Consider the following 21207-nt stretch of genomic DNA (forward strand, 5'->3'; position numbering starts at 1 on the left):
TACACTTCACGCAAGGAGATCTGTACATATGAGGCGAGGTTCTGCTCATGCTTGCAAAACCAAAGAAATTATCACAGTACCACTCTACTTGCCTTTTTGTAGTTTTTAAAAATTTCTACAACAGTAACTCAGTAACTCACACATGCCACTGATTTTTATTTTAGTTTTTAAAGTAGATTCAAGCAAAAACTAATTCATCTGCAAATAACTCGAGTTCTTCAAATACATCAACTCCAGGCAATGCTACTTTTGGATTCATACTATTTGTGAATTTAGCAGTTAAGATTTATGTCAGTTCATAACACTCATGTCACATGCATGACAACACAGACCCCTGACTAAAGAGCCAGGTGGCAGTGGCTCATGCCCTCTGCTCCTGCCCAGCTGTCCAACCAACCAACCAGAAATGCACCGAGTCAATAAAACTAAAGCATATCCGCCCTACTGGCAAGTAACTTAAAGTTTTTCCTGCACACGCTAAGTTCCTTTCATTGCAAGATTTCCTCTGGAGAGTGACAATGACACAAATTGATGCAACATATTAGCAGTACTGAGCACCTTTTGATCACCCATCCTTATTTCCTGATATTATTCACTGAGTATATTAATTTCTAATGATAATCATTATTAATTTGTAAATAAATACAACTGAAAAATAGATTAAGCACTCAAAGGTTTCTGGGCCTAAAATATATAAAACTGAAAAGATAAACATCAGTGGTAAGTGGGTTTCCATTTTGAATCTATGTAATTATGGACTAGTCTTTACTTAACAGATTTGCTTCTTGTGTCTACATCAACCCTCATCAAAGTCAGAAAGACCCTTACTATACAATTTCATTAGGTCCCTAATTTAAAGAATTTACTATTTTCTCATAAGGTTCACAATCCATAGCAATACCTGAATTCTCTGGTCTCTTGTGTTTAAAATCTTCTGTTATCTGCCTTTGATGATCCTCCTGATGGTGATGCTGTTATGTAATCCATGCCTTTGAAATCTTTTAATTAGGCAATGGATACATTATATACATTTCAAGGTAAAGTAGAATGTTTCTTAAGTGAATAGTAGTACAGATTCCCCATTTACGTCCTGTATTACACCAATTCTGTTGTATACTGAGTTCATGATGTTATTCTGGTCTAGAGACATCCAGGTGATTTCTGGACCTTCTAACCCGAAAGGCTGGTTGTGTCTCTCCAGATGTGCAGAGACACCTGATCCAGAGATAACTTGGTTTAAAAGGAAAGAAACTGCATCTAAGTTGCATATTGTAAGGTTGCAGAGCACTCCCCTCCTAGACTCCAATTCTGTGACTTTTCTGTTCATCATGTTAGATTTATTTTGGACAGGACTGGCAGAACTTGAGAACAGAAGAAAAGTAATAAGTAGACAGCATCCTGTGACTACTGGAAAAAGATGGCCTAGCAGTTATATAAGCATTTTCAGGTAGTGGATACCTTCTCCTTGTTACCAAATCTGCTGCATAGTTCCTCTTGCGGTGCTGAACAAATCTTTCTCACAACCTCAACTCTGGGTCAGAAAGTGCTGCTGTCTTCATCTTCCAATTTTTTTAAATTTTTTTTTGTGGCAAACAACGGACTGAAATCAATAATGAGTACACAGCTACATGCTGGGATGCGAAGTTACTATGGGTGATGACCACAGTTAAGTAATGAGTGAAATATAAAAACAAAGAAATAACTTTCCTTCCCTAAAAATCCATTCTGGAGTATGCATTATATGAATACTCTATTTGGAAGCACAGTTTTATATAACAAATTATTGGGATTTTATTTGTATTGGAAACATTTTACGTACAGTTACTTCACTTAAAATTTTTATATTTCGTTTCCTTTTCCCCTTCCAGCCAGAAGCTTCTGCTTAAAATCTTCCTAAAGGTGGAAAGTTGAGCATGGTACTTCACTGTGTGCTAGAGAACAACTGCAAAAAGTCCCAGCTTTCATCTTCCTCAGTTTCCTTATTTGCCAAGCTGTGTACAAGCAACTTTACTTCATCTATTGTTATTTATATAACACAGGATGGGCGCAGTTCCTTCATAGTTCCTCCAGTCCTTTAAAGGATTATCTCAGGTAATAGATTTACCTTCACATCACCATATGCAAGAAGGATAAAACATGAGCGCCTCCAATCAGACTGATTATCATCCCTTTTGTTTTTTACTTTCACAGCAGAAGTGGCATTTTCAACAGCTACCTTCTACAAGCAATGAGTTTTGAACGATCTTAAAGACATCTTCATACCCAATTTTTATTTTATTTTTTGCATCCAATTTTATTTTAGTTTTTAACCACTACAATTTAGTCACTCACATGCATTCTCAAAGCATCATTTCTGGGTGTCAAGAGCAAATTGCTTATATGAATTTGAATCTTACAATATAAATTAACACAGACCAAGACAAAAGGAAGTACAAGCTACCTGGTAGTTCTGAATATAGGGGATGGAGATCCATGTGGCAGCAAAGACAAGGGTTACTGATGCATTAAGAAACCACGGACATGCCTGAGAATGGTCATGTAGGAATTGGGGCTTCTACAGGAAGGACTGGAAGGAGGACCCAGGGAACTACAGGCCTGTCAGCCTGACCTTGGTGGCAGGGAAGGTTATGGAGCAGATCATCTTGAGTGTCATCACACAGCACATACAGGACAACTAGGTGATCAGGCCCAGTCAGCACGGGTTTATGAAAGACAGGTCCTGCTTGACTAACCTCATCTCCTTTTATGACAAGGTCACCTGCTTAATAGATAAGGGAAAGGCTGTGGATATTGTCTACCTGGACTTTAGTAAAGGCTTTGACGCAGTTTTCTGGAGAAACTGGCTGCTCATGACTTGGACGGGCATACTCTTTGCTGGGTAAAACACTGGTTGGACAGCTGAGCCCAAAGAGTTGTGGCGAATGGAGCTAAATCCAGTTGGCGGCCAGTCACAAGTGGTGTGAGCATTCTTTCTAGTGACTTCTGCAGGAGCTATAAGTAAACCTTACTAAAATAAGACTCAGTAAAGTTGAAAATTATTTTTTCTTGTAGATGACATACAATATACGTTTTGACTCAAGTCTGTAAACTCATTCCATTGTTGAGGAGTATTTCCATTATTACGAAAATCTAATGCATTACTACTCATCAAAATGGTGAAACAGAACTGCAAAAGGATGAATTCTCGTCTGGTCACACAGTAGCTTTAAAATTCTGCCTCAAGAACTCCGCTAAATGAATTCTTATCCATTCTTATCCTGCATTAATAACTGTTTGACTTTCCTTACACTCCATTAGAGGAGTACACACATTTTATGTTACATTAAAATATTGCATTAAGATGACAACAAGAATCATCAATACAAAAACTAAGACCCATCTATAAAGCATTTCAGGGGAAAAAAAAAGAGCACCACCAAAAAGCTACCTTGAACCTCTATGAAATTAATAATTTTCTACTAATGGTGTACAAAATCTGATCCAACAAAACATACAAATCTATAATTAAAGACATCCTAATGATAGGTCTCAAATTTACTCCATCAACATTTGAGTTTGGAAAAAAAACAGATAAAGAATGAGTGCCACAAAGAAGAATTAAAAGGAGAAAGAAAAGCTTATTTGGTTTTCTTTGAGGCTGAAGAACTCTGCAAATATTTCCTTGAACTCTCATTAAAATAGGACTTAGTTTTCAACTGCAATAACCCTTCAATCTTCCACCCGCAAATGTTTTCCAGCATTGAAAGAATCACTTACTTTCTGCTTCACGCACCCTGCAAGATTTTCTGCACAGCGTTGATTGGTAGAGGACCATAACCTTACCGCTCTTCAAGCATTTATAAAGATCTACTGCAACACTTTGATTGCCTGCGTTTGTCATTGTCAATGAAGAAATATACAACTTGTCTTAGGAAAGTTAGCCTTTGTCCAGTGTAGTTTTGCAATCATTTATGTTCTGTATGAAAATGACTTGTTATTACTGTTTTGCTGTATTTTTTGACATATAAAACCTGCACAGCAATTCTCTCTGCTCATTCTTACCAACGTTGCCTCTTCCTCAGCTAAGATTTCAATACTGTTGATAGAATGGCATTTAAGAAAAATAAACCTTTCTTCAGCTTCAATAAAAAGGCTACTTGCAATTAAATGCTACAGGAGGCAGACTATTGTCCCCATCACTGCAGCTCCTCTGCAGAACTTACTCCCTGATGCTTGTGTTTAAGAAACAAAAGCAAGAAACAGAGATGGTGCAGATGGGCTAAGGCTAAAAAGCTGACCTATATGTCACCCCACCCCTTCTTACCCAGATCCATGCTTTTTGAGGCTTTCAGATTAATTGATTCAGACTGCTTGGCTGGTGTCAAGGATCTGAAGTTGATATGCTGATCTGTTAAATGCACTGCTGAATTTATGATAGGGCTGCAAGGAAAAAAAAAGTAAAATATTTAGGCATCAGTTCAAATCACAAGTGAACTAATTAAAGCATGCACAAATACATGTGTTTCTTCCTCTAGCTGCTTACAGCCATGCATTTTAAAATCAGTTATTGATCTTCAATTTTCTTTTCTGAGACTTAACACCTTCAGTCACTTGTTTTTCATCATGGATGCAAATGTAAATGCTTAGTGAGAACTGCTTTTAAAGAATTCCTATTTTATTTAGCAGAAGAAAAGAGGAACATACCAGTATCTGCTTGACCCCATTTTGCTAGTTCTATTTAACCACTGCATTTCCAAATAACATGCTACAGAAAGTTGGAAAATACTGCCAACATACCTGGCTCAATTTTACTTTATCTGCTAATACAAAGTTATTTTACAGCCTGGCACCACTTCTGCAAAGGCTGGAGCCTGGAAGTCTTAGGGAGGGTCCCATAACACACTGAAGAATTCCAAGATATCCTGGTTTGGGTTTTGTTTTTTTTGTTTTGTTTTTTAATTAATTTACTTCAAGTTAGGCAAAATATCTAAACATTTCAAAATTCCACCTGAGTGAAACTCAAAGTAACTTTCACCCATGAGGAGTTAAAACACCTCACTGCAATGTGCCTGAAATCTTCTGTGTGTCTCTTCAATTAGAAGCACAAATTATTTTTTGAAAAAGACACTGTAAAACCAAAAAGCAGTTCCAAAATTACAAACATTTATTTCCAAACTGTTCAATGAAAAGGTTTGGTTTTACAGTGTCAAAACGCTTTCCTAAGTTTTTTTCTGAAACACAATTTCAGTGAAATCAGCATGACTTGACACAGCAATTCAATTTCAACAGAACTTAAGTCCCAAATGGAAAACCAATACAACACTGGAAAAAAGTCAGGGTGGGAGAAAGGGCCTGTAAATTCATCATCATCATTTAAGAGAATGCTTTTGCTCACAGCTTGTGAAAAATTAGCAACAGATTCTAGCAAAGAACTGCAGCTGACAATTTAATGCTGAGTTCCATTAGTCTACACAGACTTTTTTTTGTTTACCATGTCATACATACCTGCCTGGGAGACCAGAAATTATGAAATTATTCTAGTGACATTACTCTATGTTAGCAAAAAGAAAATAGTTACAAGAGTCTTCACTGTATGAAGAATTCAAGGTATCCATAACAAAATACATCTACTGTTCGACACTACATGCAACCAGTCATTTAAAAGGTAGTTTTTCATGACATCCATGCACACAAGGACAGAAGTATGGCTAAGTTTTTAGCTGAAATGCATATGTTCCTAATATTATTGCAATAAAACAGTTGCGTGACTATTAAAACTGAATACACACAAAATAAGTGTTCAACATTGACTACTCAGCATCAGAAGTTTGACAGGTTGAAATGATGCTTTGATTTGAATCCTGTGCTACTCGAGACAAAGTATATGCCATCATGAACTCCAATATGTTTACACTTTTTTCTGCACTTCCAAACTTCTGTATTTACTAAGGAAATTAAAGCTTGTAGCTGCCATCAAGCAGCCTTTACAAAAGGTATTCTTAAAATATCTGAAAAATCTACCCAATGCACTTACATGACGTGCTGCATAAGAAGATTCAGTTTCCTACAAACTGACTTTGGCCAGGACTTTCAAAGCTTTAAGAGAGTTCAGGCACTGCATCTACACATTGCACCCACTGGTATGGTTTTAAATTCACTTATTTTTTTAATTGGGATTATGTTTCAAGATTCTTTTTGTTTTACTAAACACATGCTGGGTATTGTGATCTGTATATCATGGATAGCAGGCGTACTGCAGCTTACGAACAACTGAAGTGAACAATGCACTAAATGCTAAAATAACATTCCCAGCTTAAAGGATCATCCAGGTGACTAAAAATGGTGTTGAAAATGTTTACAAAATAAGAAGTCATTTTAAATATAATTTAGAACTACTATCAGAACCACTAATGAGCAATTAGGGCTGTAACTATTAAGAATAGCTAAAGTCCAACCTATTATTATAGTCCGCATTCAGCAGATCCTCACTGGGATGTGGTGGGAGAGGTGGAGGGGTTTCGTTTTCACCATTGCCACGATCAGACACTGGCAACTCTGAAATAAAATTTTAAAATGGGTTAAATAAACCACAGAAACAAGTACATTACACCAGTTCACTGATCAATGACTGGACTGGAAGTCCTCAAGCAATGCTGAAATGAGTCACAAATTATTCAAATCCCTAAACTAACTAAACTAGAATTAAAATCACACCAAGCAGAAAATATACCCCTTGGGATTTCCTGAAGAGCTGATTTTCAGATTTGCATATGCATAATTAAAGATAAATATAGGGAAAATTTGTGCTTATAGTGAAATTGAGTGCAAGGCACAAATTGCTTTACTCCGTTTGAGTGGATTTTCACTACTACATAGCTGCATCCTAACTGATTGTAGGTTCATGCTTTCATTCCCTTTGACAGGGAGCACATACCACCTTTCATGTACAGAAGAGAACCACATTCTCAAAGAGTTCAGAAGAAGAAAAATTTCTGTTATCCCATGGCAAGAGAAGAAAGAGGCATCTCTGAATTACAGTCTTCATTTTCCTACCATTACGGTAATTCCTTCTTTACCTTTACAAAAAGCATCCAGCTCACACTTTGGGCCAAGAAAAACATGAACTACTCAACTGAACCATTCAGTGGTTTGCTCGGCAACAACACTTACATACCTGCAGTATTTAATATGACTGCTGTGCCTGCTGAAGGTCAGTTCATTATTCACCTCTCAATCTAAAGGTCTAATCTTATAAAAAGTCCCTACTTTTTCCAATGCAGAACATGTCTTCACCCCTCCAAAACTTAACAGGAAACATGAGGCCTTAATAATCTTGGGTTTCAATGGCAGGTAAGCAATTTAATAATACTGACGTACCACACTTTCATGTGACCTTTCTGTTGCATTGAATGTTGCTAGTCTTTTTGCACTTGTGTGAAAGTACTAATCTAACTTGACAGGAAAGTGGTTTACAAGGAGGGGATCAAGGCTGATAGCAATAGATTATATTTATTAGGTAAGAGCACTGAGATAGTTCCCTAAAAGAAAATAACCAACAAAACCACACTTTTAGCTCAAGAATCCTATAAAACTCCTATTGGTTGGATAGCCTCCTGAAGATCAGAAAAATAAGAAATAGTTCAAACCCTCTATCTCAGAAGAAAGTGAAGGCGAGCCAATGAGCAGAAAACTTCAAACGAGACCTTAAAAAGTATCAATTGCCAGTCTGATGCATAAAACAGGTATGCTACTTAACATATATGCACACTGGCTTCTTGCATTGTGATCACATTCTTTCAGGTTGCAATTTAAGGACAAGAAACAGAGATGAGGAGTAAAAGGCAAGTTCTCACAGTAAAAAGAATTTGGAACAAAGGTAAACTTGCACTGTTCAATGCAATTACATGATTTGAAAAATGAATCAGAAGAATAAAAAGTTTACTCATGTAAAAACACTCAGAACTACCAAATAAGCAGACTATAAAGCTCTGCAAAAAGATTACAGTATATTAAGTAGGAAATGCAGGTGAAATTCCCTGTCAGTGACTGCAAAGTGATACACATGGGAGTAGGGGAAAACTCTTGACACATACACAAAGGCTATTACTTTAGCAATTACCACTCGGGAACAATACAATAGAAGTGCAATGGATCATTCTTTGAATACATGCTCAGTGAAGTCAAAAAGAAACAGACATTCGGAGCCTTAAGAAAAGTCCAAACACTCCATCTAGAACTTAGAGTTAATGGTGTGCCTAGTTTGTAAATACCATCTAAGGTTTCAATGTTCCTATCTGAAAAAGGATGTAATATAATTCAGAAACATATTGAAAAGGTGGCAAAGATAGTCGGACACATGTAGAAACATTCCTACAAAGAACACTGACTATGATTCTTTGCTTTAGAATAAGAAGGAAAAGGAGAAGTCTATGAAATTATAAAAGCTATGCATAAGTGTGTTGGGTTTGCGTGGCAAGGTTTTGGTAGCACGGGGGGCGACGGGCACCTACAGGATGGCTTCTGTGAGAAGCTGCTAGAAGTTTCCCCCGTGTCCGATAGAGCCAATGCCAGCCGGCTCCAAGACGGACCCACTGCTGGCCAAGCCCAAGCCAATCAGTGCCTCTGTGATAACATATTTAAGAAGGGAAAAAAAACAGTTAGAGGGAGCATTTTGCAGCCAGAGAGAGGAGTGAGAAGATGTAAGAAACTCTGCAGACACCAAGGTCAGTGCAGAAGGAGGGGGAGGAGGTGCTCCAGGCACCAGAGCAGAGATCCCCCTGCAGCCTGTGGTGAAAGACCATGGTGAAGCAGGCTGTCCCCCTGCAGCCCATGGAGGGAGGATGAGGGGGTGTAGAGATTCCACCTGCAGCCCGTGGAGGACCCCACACCAGAGCAGGTGGAGGCACCCAAAGGAGGCTGTGGCCCATCGGAAGCCCATGCTGGAGCAAGCTCCTGGCAGGACCTGTGGACCCGTGGAGAGAGGAGCCCATGCCAGAGCAGGTTTGCTGGCAGGACTTGTGACCCCGTGGGGGACCCACGCTGGAGCAGTTTGCTCCTGAAGGTCTGCACCCCGTGGAGGAGACTCACGTTGGAGAAGTTCATGAAGGACTGTCTCCCATGAGAGGGACTCCATGTTGGAGCAGGGGAACCATGAGAAGAGTCCTCCCCCTGAGGATGAAGAGGCAGCAGAAACACCGTGTGATGAACTGACCGTAACCCCCATTCCCCATCCCCCTGTGCCGCTGAGGGGGGCAGAGGTTGAAGCCGGGAGTGAAGTTGAGCCCCGGAAGATGGGAGGGGTGGGGGGAGGTGTTTTAAGATTTGATTTTATTTCTCATTCCTCTACTCTGTTTTGCTTAGTAATAAGTTAGATGAATTCCCTCTCTAAGTTCAGTCTGTTTTGCTTGTGATGATCATTAGTGAATGATCTCTCCCTGTCCTTATCTCAACCCATAAGCGTTTTGTTATACTTTTTCTCCACTGTCTAGTGAATGAGGGGAGCGACAGAGCAGCTCTGGTGGGCACCTGGCCTCCAGCCAGGGTCAACCCACCACAATAAGGTAAAAAGGAAGCTCTTACTGTCTCATACACAGTAACTAGAAGGCACCCACTGTAACTATCAAGTAGTACACCTAGGGCAAACACAAAGCAGTATTTTTTTCCCCGTGCAATTACATCATGGAACTCATTGCCATGAGGATGTTTTGGAAACCAAATTTTTAAAAAATACTAAGAAATGACTAGAAGTTAGAGAGCTATCAATGGCACAATGGTCCAGACAGAACCTCTGATTTAGGAAGTCCCTAAACCACTGACTACCCAAAGTAGGAAACAGATGGAAGAAAACAAAAAAAAAATTAAAACCTCACATGACACCCTACACTGTGCCTTATCCTCTTTGAGCAGCCTCTGACAGGCATAGCTGGAGAGATTGAGCACACCAAGTAGTTGTATTAACTCTGATTCACAGTAATAGATAAGCCATTTCACACAGGCTGTTTGGTGATGGGTTACCACTGGCATTTTTCTTGCAGTACACAAGTGGTACACACAGAAACATGTCAGACTTCCTGAGCAAATCAGAAATGATCACAAGGGCCTACAGCTCCCAGCAAAATGGGAGCAGGAGCAAAAGAGTGAGAGAATTTAACCTAAGAGGCAGTCACTGACTCCATGTTCAAGACCTCAGGAAGTGATCTGAACAGGTCCAGAGAGATCAGAGGAACAGCTAAGCCACTAAACAAAATGTACTGAATTTTCAGATATTAAACAGTAATAGGAGAGTAAATAATTGAGTCTGTCTATAAGATACACGTAATGTTTACAAGCAAAATTTAAACATTAATTTAAAATGTCACTTCTTAATTTTCCATCTTGATATTACCACATATGTATAAAAACAGAGATGCTTGTATAACCATGAAGACTCGGCAGTCTATTGTAGTAGAGAGAGTTTATGATTATTCTACTATTTAACCAGAGAGATGACAGCATTTCCCCTATAACTGTTTATAATGTAGGCTTATAAGAAATATATAAGAACCTCTAATGAAACACATTCCAGTAATCTTTCAACACCAGAAATGTAAAGCTGCTGGCGCTGCTGGCACTGACATATCAAATTCTCAGAGAGGTTGCTCTAAAAAACACTGAATCTGTGCAACAGCTTGGCAGCAAAAGAAGTGAGGACCTGAAGGCAGCAAGTATTATTCATGCAAAAATAGAACAATGGCATTTCAATATTGGATCACTATCCCCTCCCCCCTTTAGTTACATATCCACAGGCAAGACAAAATGTAATGTTTTGGCTATAACCACTTTTCCCCAGATATTAGTTTTTCTTGCTCATGTGTAATAAAGACTCTTAAAACAGACAGACATATTAGCAGGCCAAGCTTCAGTATATTTTTGCTGAGTTTTTATAAGAATTTTATTGGTAGGAGCAGTGAATGATACTGGAAATAACTTTTTAGAAAACATTAATTGAGAAAGTGAAATTTTATTAAACATAATACAGCTCCTGTCATTAAATTCTTACATTAGATCCTGTACTATGTTAAAAATCTCTTCTATATTTTATTATTCTCTGTAAAAATGTACCAACCATACTTCTGCATACAAGCTCTGGCTAGTACACCATAAGAATGTACAAGGGAGTGTTCCTGCCCGTCACAAGCTCACCATGTCTGTGACTCACATCCTTAAACAGACACTCAATCTAAAGATCACAACTGAATTAAATGAGGGTAGTGCACGGGTGTAGTGTTTTGCCTTTACAGATGCCTTGAAAGACTGAGGACAAAACTTTAAAAGAAACAATGTAAAAAAAATTTCGAACCAGTGACTGGAAATAAGTGACAAGCTCATGTGGAAAGCAGAACAAGTATTAGCTCAATAATAACACTATGACTTCAAAATTAGAGAAAGATTTCTGCAATGGGCTGGACTACTGTAAGCCCAATGTGTCTTTCACCAAGAAAATTTCAGATCGGACTCCTACTGCAGACATCCTTCTGCTGTAAGCGCCTCTGCAGTTCTCCAATAAGATCACTTAAATTTTACTCATCAAATGCCAAATCTTCAACAGAAATTGTAATACAATGATACTTCTAGTGAGTGCTGGGAATGTCTTCGTCATCTGTTGTCCACTGACTCCAATTCCAAGCTGCTCCCAGGCCATGGCTGGGAAGCCCCAGTCATGCCAAATTCTCCCTGACAATAGCCCTCAGCAGCACTCCAGAGCATCCTTTCCACATTCGACACACATTTTCTTCTGAGGCCATCACAGGTTTTTTTTGCTATAATGCCTTATCATAATTCACCTGTATCAATGGCTCCAGAGCAGTCGCTCGTATGTTTTTTAAGGAAATCTTTAAAGGTATTTGCTGCTTTCTGATCCTTTGGCAATGGCTAACTCTACGGGGCAGGCTAGCTCCGAGGATGACCCTTTTCTCCTGTAACTACAGAATCAGTGTAAATTCCATACAAAAGAAATAAAAGGTAGATCTAAACAAAAGGATCTGATCTTTGAATATTTACAGTGCTTGAGTCTATATCTAATTATTTGCCTGGAGTCACACTGTCAAAATATTGAAGTCAACACAAATTATTTTCCCCTAAATTATATGGGAGTTTCTCTTGAGCTTTACAGATATGGACTCTTTGGTTTTGGTTACAAGTACCTCACAGAGTCATCACAGCAGCCTGTGAAATTACTTTTTGCACGCCACCCAGATTCCACAGTTGTCTAGGGAGGTGGGAAAAATCACACATAATTCAGCTACATCAAAGAAAATCTTTTTTCCCTAGTGGAAGGTATTTAAGTATGTGCTTGGCTTGAAGGATAAGAGCACACTTAAAACGATAGGGGTCAAGACCATCTCAAATACTTAAACTTTTCAAATAACTAGTATCTTGCTGAGTCAGTTGCAAATTGGACAGATAGTACAGTATGTCATCAGAAATGAAAGAAGACAGGAAAATAAGCAGTCTTAAAAGTTCTTACTTATATGCTCGTATATGTTCATACAAGTAGGTTTTCTTTGTACAATGTAAACATCTACCTAATTTTTTATTAGTTCATTTATGTCATTCCAATTTGTAAAATAAGGCAATGTTTCTAACCTTTGAACAAATTTTACCTTTAAGTCAGAAATAAACCAGTGTACTTTATGTGTATCACACTTTTGTATAAATTTATTTAGCTTATGATAACCTGGGACATAATCTAAGCATTCAAAGCAAAAATCATTGCACTCATTAAAGATATATAGAAAATAAACATTTTGACAACATATATTTTGCACTTATCATTTGTTTTTTATCCAACCTTACGTGTTGGGGCAGCGAGCCTGAAACTGTTACTTAAACTGGAATTTGTGCCAGGAATCTAATTCACAACTTCTGAGTCAGCTCTCCCACCCTCGCTGGATCTTCAAGCCTTGAAGTAACATAGTGTGCATTTACTCTAATTAACCGCTTTTCTAGTGGCTGTGGATTTCAAAAAACAAAAACACAAAGTAGGGTTTTTTTTTTAGCACAGAGAAGGATATCTAGAGACTACCTTTTATTGTTTCCTGAGGACCACACGTTACAAATTGCTGAAGAATAGTATCATTGCGTCGGGAAGCAGCTGCGAAGTTATGGCTCCCATCAAAGGCTGATTTTTGAAAGACTCCCTGGTCTGAGCGTTCCTAAAGGAAAAAGAGAACCGCACATTGCATCAAAAGAATTAAATGTTCAACAATGCAGATCAGCCATCACTACAGTGCTCAAATATAGTGTAATGCAATGCTCACTGTACATGCTTCCTTTCAAATGCGAAACTTGAAAGATATCTTCAAAATGACTATGTGTTTTTGCTGACCATGAAATAAGACAATATCTAAGCAATAACAATCATTAAGAATGATGCACAAAAACAAAGAATTCTTTTTTTTTTTTTATGACCCACAACTGGCTTCATTCAAATTCTCCATCTGGGAGGGCAGCTTGTGACATTGTCAACACAAGAACACGGGCAATGCCAATGGTATTTTTCTGCCAGCCAGCTGGTTCCCTTCTCTCTGAGACTGGGTGCATATGTTCTGATGATCACACACTAGCACAGTTTTGCAAGTAAGGAGTTACACCAAACTCCCAAACGCAGGTCTTCTGGCTAGCAGCTAAACAAGCTCCTGTCACACCTCTAGTCAGCTTTTCTTTTGAGAAGTTTCTCCCCCGCCATACATGCCATATCGCCTAATACATTCTCCTGAGCCGTTGCTCAAAAGAAAAAAAGGGGGGGGGGAATTTATCACGGTTTCTAAAACTGGGACAGACCTAGAAAGATGTTTCTATACCCGTTATTCAGGGAAAACAAAAAACCCACAGAGGGGAATATTATGGCTAGTTTTCAAAATAAACCTTACAGTTTCTGTGATCTTATATCTGTTTTTGAAGGGGCCTCCAACTGGCTTCTATTTGTAAAGTGCACGTTCATTACACCAGCAAATGTTACACTAAATATAGAATTCCTTAAATTTCAGTCACATCTACAGAAGAAATGCATGTATCTAACCCATACAATTTCCTTGTAAAATGATGCAAGAGGTTTAATGCATTGGTAAGTGATTGCCTGCAAACCAACGCATAAGAAAGGACAGTGAGTTACATCACCTTGCAACCTGCCTTTCAAGCTCAATAATAATAAAAATAAAATATATATAAATTAGTAATAATATAAATCATGATATAATAAAAACAAGAAAAAAATAAAATGGCCAAAAATGCACCTCAGAACACAAATCAATGCTGGGATGCTCATGGTGACAATGTGACTCCAAATGAAGTCTCAGTGGACAGGCAACACATGAAACTCCTTCTCTCCTCCTTCTCAGTGGAGCATGAGCCACTTGAAAAGGCTGTTTTGAACCTTTGGACAGAAACACACACCCCACACAGCCACTGACAATGATGTTTCTTCTCGTTACTGGAAATTCTTTAGTTTACATAAGATTCCTTATGTTGTGAGATCCACCTTTACTACTTTCTTATGGATACTGCTGGCTACATTAAGCCTTGCAACATCCAAACTACTACTACACTGGGGACTTGTACCTAGTGGGATAGAGAGCCTTAAATTAACAGCAACAACAAACCTGCTTTTCAAACTCCTTGATAAATGACACAATCAATATCCCAACAACTGATCAGTAACCAGCCTAATTAGAGTATTCAGCTTATAAAACATAGCTGTCATGGAAGACCTCCATTAGTGTCCTGACCAATAAAAACAATAATGAATTTCTAAATGTATTCTCCTTCTACCAAGCTGAGATGCAGTACTGAGGAAGCTGGTTTGGGGAAAGGAAAGAATGGGCAACAACCTATTTCTGCTGTGGTCTCCAGACTCAAATGGAATTACAATTGAACCTAAAGACTACCCTATAAAAATTAATTCCTGTCTAAAATGAATTTGATTCAATCAAGACCTCATTATGCATTCTTCATAGGGCATGAGTCAAGATTATTTACCTCTTTCATACATCTGGATAATATGCAACACTATACACTTAACTATAAAAAGCAGTCTCATACTTTTACTAGGTCAAACTGATACTTGATTGGAAGTGGGATTTTTTTAAAATTTTGGCTTTGTTAAATGAAGAAAACTTCCAGACGTTTGCAGAGCTTTATTTGAAGGTGAGCCCTCTTTCTTATGTCACAACTGTGCACAATAAATAAAACGTATACTTTATATTCTTCCTTACAGTATAATGCTATGTTGCATAGAAAAGGAAAGCAAAAATGTGTTTTCCTCTAACACACTCCAGAATTGCTAATGAATATTTTCCATATTTTCCTGGCACAATTGATAGCAGTGAGGGTTTTGCAAAGTGTCCTCCCAAAGTTAGAGCATAATGTTCAGAACATAATATACTTCTAAGTCTATTTCTCATTCAATCAATGATAGTATAAATCAAATAGAAAGTTACAGAGGAAAATATTAAGAGTTAATTATACTAAAGATCCCTGTATTCTCTACCCCTCTGATATTTTATGCAAATACAACCACAAACATAATTATTCTTAACATTTTAAAATGTTCCAGCAGTGCTTATTTAATGAAGAAGCCTGAAATCATCGCTTGGAATTCTATAACGGGATATATTACAACATTTTATATCACAAATCTACTTGTATGCATTTTTATTTTAAGGAACTGTACACAGATGTTGAAAAACTGTTATAATATTTACTCAAGAGTCAAAATTAAAACTGGGGTGAGTAGTAAGGGCAGCCAGTATACGTACATACATTTTATCTATGTGAAGATGAAGAAAGAGTGTGCATATGCACATGCATGCATGAATGAGAGGGAGCAAGAGAGATCATAAAATCAATCCTTTTCAAAATAAGAGGCAATTGGCAAACATCAACTTATACAAAGTCTAGAGAACACAACCATTAAAATTTCTTTCTTCTCTTATTTTGTTACCTTACTTATGCAAGTTTTATGTTAATCAACTCAGAAACCCATCCTGAAGGGGTGGCCTTCATCTGATCAGGGAAATTAAAAAAAAAAAAAAAAAACCAAAACAAAAAAACCCAAAACAAAAACCAAGGTGGAGGCACAGGACAGGATCAGAATACCACATACACAAAAAAAAGTGGAATGAATTAAAATGCTAATGAAAATGAAAAAGCAAGAGTGAAGTAAAATCCAAGTCACACTAAGACATTATAAGGTCTCTGATCATGATGACAAAGAAATCAGAAGAATTCAAATCATCTTTATCCCACCTATTGCCTTGAGCAGATAGTCAAAACTACATTAACACATTAATCCCACATTAAACCCTTTTTGGGACCACATTTGCTTTTATTCTAATACTTGTCAAATTAAAGTAAGAGGCAACTTTTAGCCTGGTTTCAACAGGAACATCAATACAAGGAGATAGCAACCAGAAACATTGTGTGAATCCTGACTCCAGGAAGTCAAGAATTCACTCCACCAGGAGCAGCTTTCTGTGACCAAGCCTTTACCCATCATCTCTTGTATGCAAAAACACTAGGACTGGAAAGACATTTATCTAATAAATGCATTTACTACTTTACCTCTGTCTGCACCTCTAGTCTCCGGAGAACTACCAGCTGGATCCTCCCACGAAGGTTCCCCTCCATGGACATGGAGCGCCTCAGTGTTTCCATAGCCTCATGATTTGACTTGCCCAGAAGTGACTCCCCATTTACTGCAACAAGCTGATCATTTACTCGCAAACGACCATCCTACAAGCAAAAAATAAAAAAAAAATTTTTTTTTTAAATAAAGAATTATTAGGCAGAGGTGCCACACACAGGAAAGCAAGATGCAGACAATCAGGCATTACTCTCTAAAATTTAAGAAACAAGAGACTGCATAGTACCAGATCTTTAAAAAGAAAAATCTTTCTGTCCATTAATTGACCATTTTTTCCTCCACGTACTACATTTTGGGAAGAGTAGGAGAATTACAAACATAGAAGTGCATGCATATGCTGCTGTTTTTCTTGCATGTACAATTTAACTTTTCTAAGTTCTAAAAAGGAAACAGAAAAGGAGCTTCTGGTCAGTTAAAAGGACTGACACCACAGCTTTAGTATCCGCAGTGCAACTGCAAAGAAGTACTGCAACATATTTTCCATGCATTATTATCTGCTATTAGGGTCTGTTAAGAAACAGCTCCAAAAATTTCGTCTTATAGTCTCACTAGCATCTATCTTGTCACATTTACCATGCCACCATATGGGGTAGTGTTCTTAGTTCAGAATGGTCATTAAGACTTAAGCATCCTTATTTTAATTAATGCTATCCATGTATTTTAACATCCAAACCTGTTGCCAAAAATAAAATTATGGTTAAGCCGTATCAAGTAGCCTATGCTTTGAAAAAAGTCAATCAGTTTCATTGCCAAGGTTAACTGACATTTGCAGGTGTAATAAAATTGTGGACACTGCTATTTTGTGATCTAGGAGTCCTATGGCTGTTGTCATTATTATCTGTGATTTATTACTTTTCAAAAAAGCATATGCCATGGACTTTTCTCTAACACGAAAATAAGGTCTATTTAATTAAGAGATGAGTTTCTTTTAAAGCTTGTCAAATTCACAGTTATCTGATGGTTGGCATCAGACCTCAAAGAAGGAAGAGAAAGAGTGAGAAACTGAAGACATCCAACATAGAACGACAGTGAAGAAAGAATAGCAGGGAAATAACTTGCATAGAAATACATTGCTTGGTTAAAAATGAATCCGACTCATTCACATGCTCATTACATACTCTTCATAAGGCACTCGTCCGAACTGTTTACGTATTTCATTCATCTGAGTAATCCAAAATATATATACTTTTAGATTTTTATTTTTCCTATCACTAAATTGTTCAATTAACTATTCTGCTATTGCTGCCAAGTCCAAGTCATTTGTGCTCAAGTGAGTTACAGTAGCTGTGACAAACCCAGCTTTCTTAAGTGTTATTTTTGTTGGAACTGGGTATCATCATTAGCGCAGCAGAGTACGAATAGCCATGGAGCTGAAGAACAACAGCATATACCAGAATCGAAAATAAACTGGGAGGGACAAAAAGATGGAAAGACAGAATTGGGATGAGTCACTCAGTGAAGGAAAATTAAGAGATTTTTCTGGGGAGGATATGGGAACAGCAATACCATTTGGAAAAGATACCAAAACCTCTCCCACTTCTCTGCTGAATATTTCATGCCAACATAAATTTACATAAAGCCAAAGTCAATAGGTTAACCCCACCCTTTCTCTACATACCAAATGATGCCATCACACATGCTGAAGTTTAGGGAGAGAAGAGGTAACATTGTCGAACAGAGAGTTTTATTATTTGCACATGTTGTAATTCCTTTGTGTTCTATCAAAATTTACTGAAATGAATGGAGCCATTCACAGCAACAGGAGTTTGAGGAAAAAATATTTTATTTTTCGTGAGTTTCTGTAAGACTTTGAAACTTCACAGGTTCTCATATCCTCCTGCTATGGTCCCACAGATTCTTGGATTACTTTTTTTCCTTTCTGTGGCTAAACACCAATGCATAAGTATCTGTTAAAGCTTCTTACTAAAGTATATACAAATACACTGTCAAGTGCATCTTGTCATGACTATATCTGTTGACTATGCAACAGTCCTGACCACAATACGTATTTTTAAATGAATCACTGCAGCCTCAGAAAGCTCTGAACTGCCCTGATTTTTAATTTGCCTTGTAATACTTTTGTATGGGACACTGTATTTATTTCTTTATATTTTTATCATGTCAGTTCCTTAAGAACTTCTTCTGATGCATTTCCGTTCTTCCCGCTCTGTTACATGCTCCATTTCAATGCAAAATTTAACTTGAATTCAACACTTCAACTATGATCAGAGAAAAAAGATGCACGTGCTTTATAAATGTTGATCAACTACACTTGCTAAGTCACCTGTACGAGGTAGGCTGGAAGACAGCTGAACACTGGCTTCACACATGCTCAGGTAGAAGTTATTTCACAGAAAAACCTTTTGCTATTTTAAAGACTGAGAAAAAAATCCCACTATCTAAACAGTTTCCAAACACAGATTTTTCACATCACTGGTGTTATGGCCTGGTTTAGAAGCCTGAACTGCAAGACAATCTGCTTGGCTCAAAACAAGCTAAATGTTGTTTTAACACATTTTTTCTTTCATCTCCGAAAGGTAGGTTTTCTTTGTGGCTTCCGAGTAGAAAAAAAAACATTTGGCATTTCAGCAAAACAGTTTTCAAATGCCATCTCTGAAACTGCAAGTGAGCTGTTCTAATAAAGGGTGAAGTTATTGTTCCCTTGCTTATTGAAAAAAATTTGTTTTTCTTTTATGGACACTCACAGCAAGGGGTAGAACCTACCACCACATGGCTACCATATTCAGTCAGTCACAAGACTCTCACACTTTTTACAGTAAAGTAGGAAGATATAATGCCATGTTCTTCATGGACTTATGTTTTTAATCAAAGCACACGTAGTTATCTCCCTTATCACATCAATGACATTTCTCTCAGAAGTTCCTTGATGCCATTTAGTAGAATCATCCAATTTCCCCATTCACTGCACCCAACAAACAATGTTTACTGCAACAGCACTCAGAAGCTCCACAGAGGTTCAAGCCACACTGTGTTTGATTTGAACAAATGCACACACAGAAAATATTCCATTATTTCTAAAAATGGCTCTGCTACATTTCAGCTGCAGTAGACAGCAAGTACCTGATTATCACAAATGCATCACAAGTGAAAAGCCAAGATGTCTCGAGATGAACAAGGCTGAAATCCCTAAAGTTATGGGGAAAGATGATGCATTTAAACTCAATCAAATGTTAGTTTTCCTCACATGAAAGGCTCTGCATAATTACAAATATCAAGTATTCTAGTAACCCCTTTATCTTCGGGATGATAAAAAATAGACACTTCAGAAATTACAAAAGGAGGTTAAGAAGGGACATAATGGTTTAAAACCATCAAAAGTAACTTTTTATTCCTGAAGGATACAGTGTTAGAATAACAACTAAGAACATTAAAGCATTTTACTTTGGTTTTGTAGCCAGAGCGGTAAATAGACACTGGGTCTTACTGTAGCATGTATGACGCAAGATGCATTGATATTTTCTAAAATCTTTAGCTAGGACAAAAAAAAATCATAACATATAGAATTAAAGACTTCAATTTTCCCTTATGTTTTTTTCACAACTCCCTTACTGTGCTTTGCAATGCCACCAATATGAGAGCTAGATTAATGTGTTAACATTTCAAAAATTACTAAAAAATGTTGGCCTCTCTTCAGACCAATAAAGGATAACAATAACCAACCAAAATCGTCTGCATCTCATAATATAACTCTTCACTCTGAAAAACACATTGGTGAAAGAAATTTAATGCATCAAAACCTTTATACAGCACTAGAAAGACAGCATTTACTTCAGCAGTGAAACAAATGTGTTGAGGTTCAATGTATTACATGTCTTCTTTTGAAGACAAGTGGTGATTGCATAGACAAGGGGATAAAGCTCCTCCTTAGAGTAGGATATCACAAAATCAGAACAAATTTTAAACTCTAAATGGAGAAGTGAGAAGTAGTGAGAGAATTCTCCTATCAGTGAGCATTATGATTTCTTCCTCTGATAGTTTCCCAAGAAAAGCTTTGTACACTGAAAAGCAAATGCACATGTCTAAATCCATAATATTCCATTTCAAAGAGTTACAATGAGTAGTATGGGAAAATGCTCTGGACAACTACCAGCTGGAAAGAAAGGCTTTTTATTTAAAAACTTGCTACAAGAAGACATTTAAAATAAGGACAATAAGGACATATTTAAATATTTATGCACACTTTTTAACTTGATACAAGAAATTTTATTAATTGTTAATACCCGCTGATGTTTTGTTCTATATAAAGGTGATTAGACAGGAGAAAGACAGCTGTTCTCCATGCATATGCAACAGTAAACTGTGGTTCTTAAGACGTTGCCAAAATGACTGCATTCTGTGAGTACTTGTATAAAACACATAGACAAGATTCTCTGAACAGGTCTGGTTGAAGCTAGAGCCTCAGCTACTATCTCATTTGCTCTGGAGCCTACACTCAGCTCTATTACTACACAGTTCTAGTTGGTGAAAGGGTTATAACGAGGTAGAACAGAGGACAGGGCACAGGACCACAGGTTATCACCAGACAA

The 21207-nt window shown here is 37.5% G+C and overlaps 1 protein-coding gene across 4 annotated transcripts in view; it reads right to left on the reverse strand.

Annotated features, from left to right (window-relative positions):
* The window catches only part of PARD3B (par-3 family cell polarity regulator beta), a 422926-nt gene that overhangs the window by 183755 nt on the left and 217964 nt on the right, over window positions 1–21207 (reverse strand). For all 4 annotated transcript variants that reach the window (XR_012836057.1, XM_075756447.1, XM_075756445.1 and 1 more), the window contains 4 exons: window positions 16579–16749; window positions 13043–13172; window positions 6435–6534; window positions 4304–4419 (listed from right to left, as the gene is read on the reverse strand). Coding sequence is in view for 3 of the 4 variants with exons in the window: in XM_075756447.1 (XP_075612562.1) it covers window positions 4304–4419; window positions 6435–6534; window positions 13043–13172; window positions 16579–16749 (517 nt within the window). In the remaining variant the exon portion in view is untranslated. The remainder of the gene's footprint in view (window positions 1–4303; window positions 4420–6434; window positions 6535–13042; window positions 13173–16578; window positions 16750–21207) is intronic.

Source organism: Balearica regulorum, chromosome 6, assembly GCF_011004875.1.
Source record: "Balearica regulorum gibbericeps isolate bBalReg1 chromosome 6, bBalReg1.pri, whole genome shotgun sequence".
In the NCBI taxonomy this organism is placed as follows: domain Eukaryota; kingdom Metazoa; phylum Chordata; class Aves; order Gruiformes; family Gruidae; genus Balearica; species Balearica regulorum.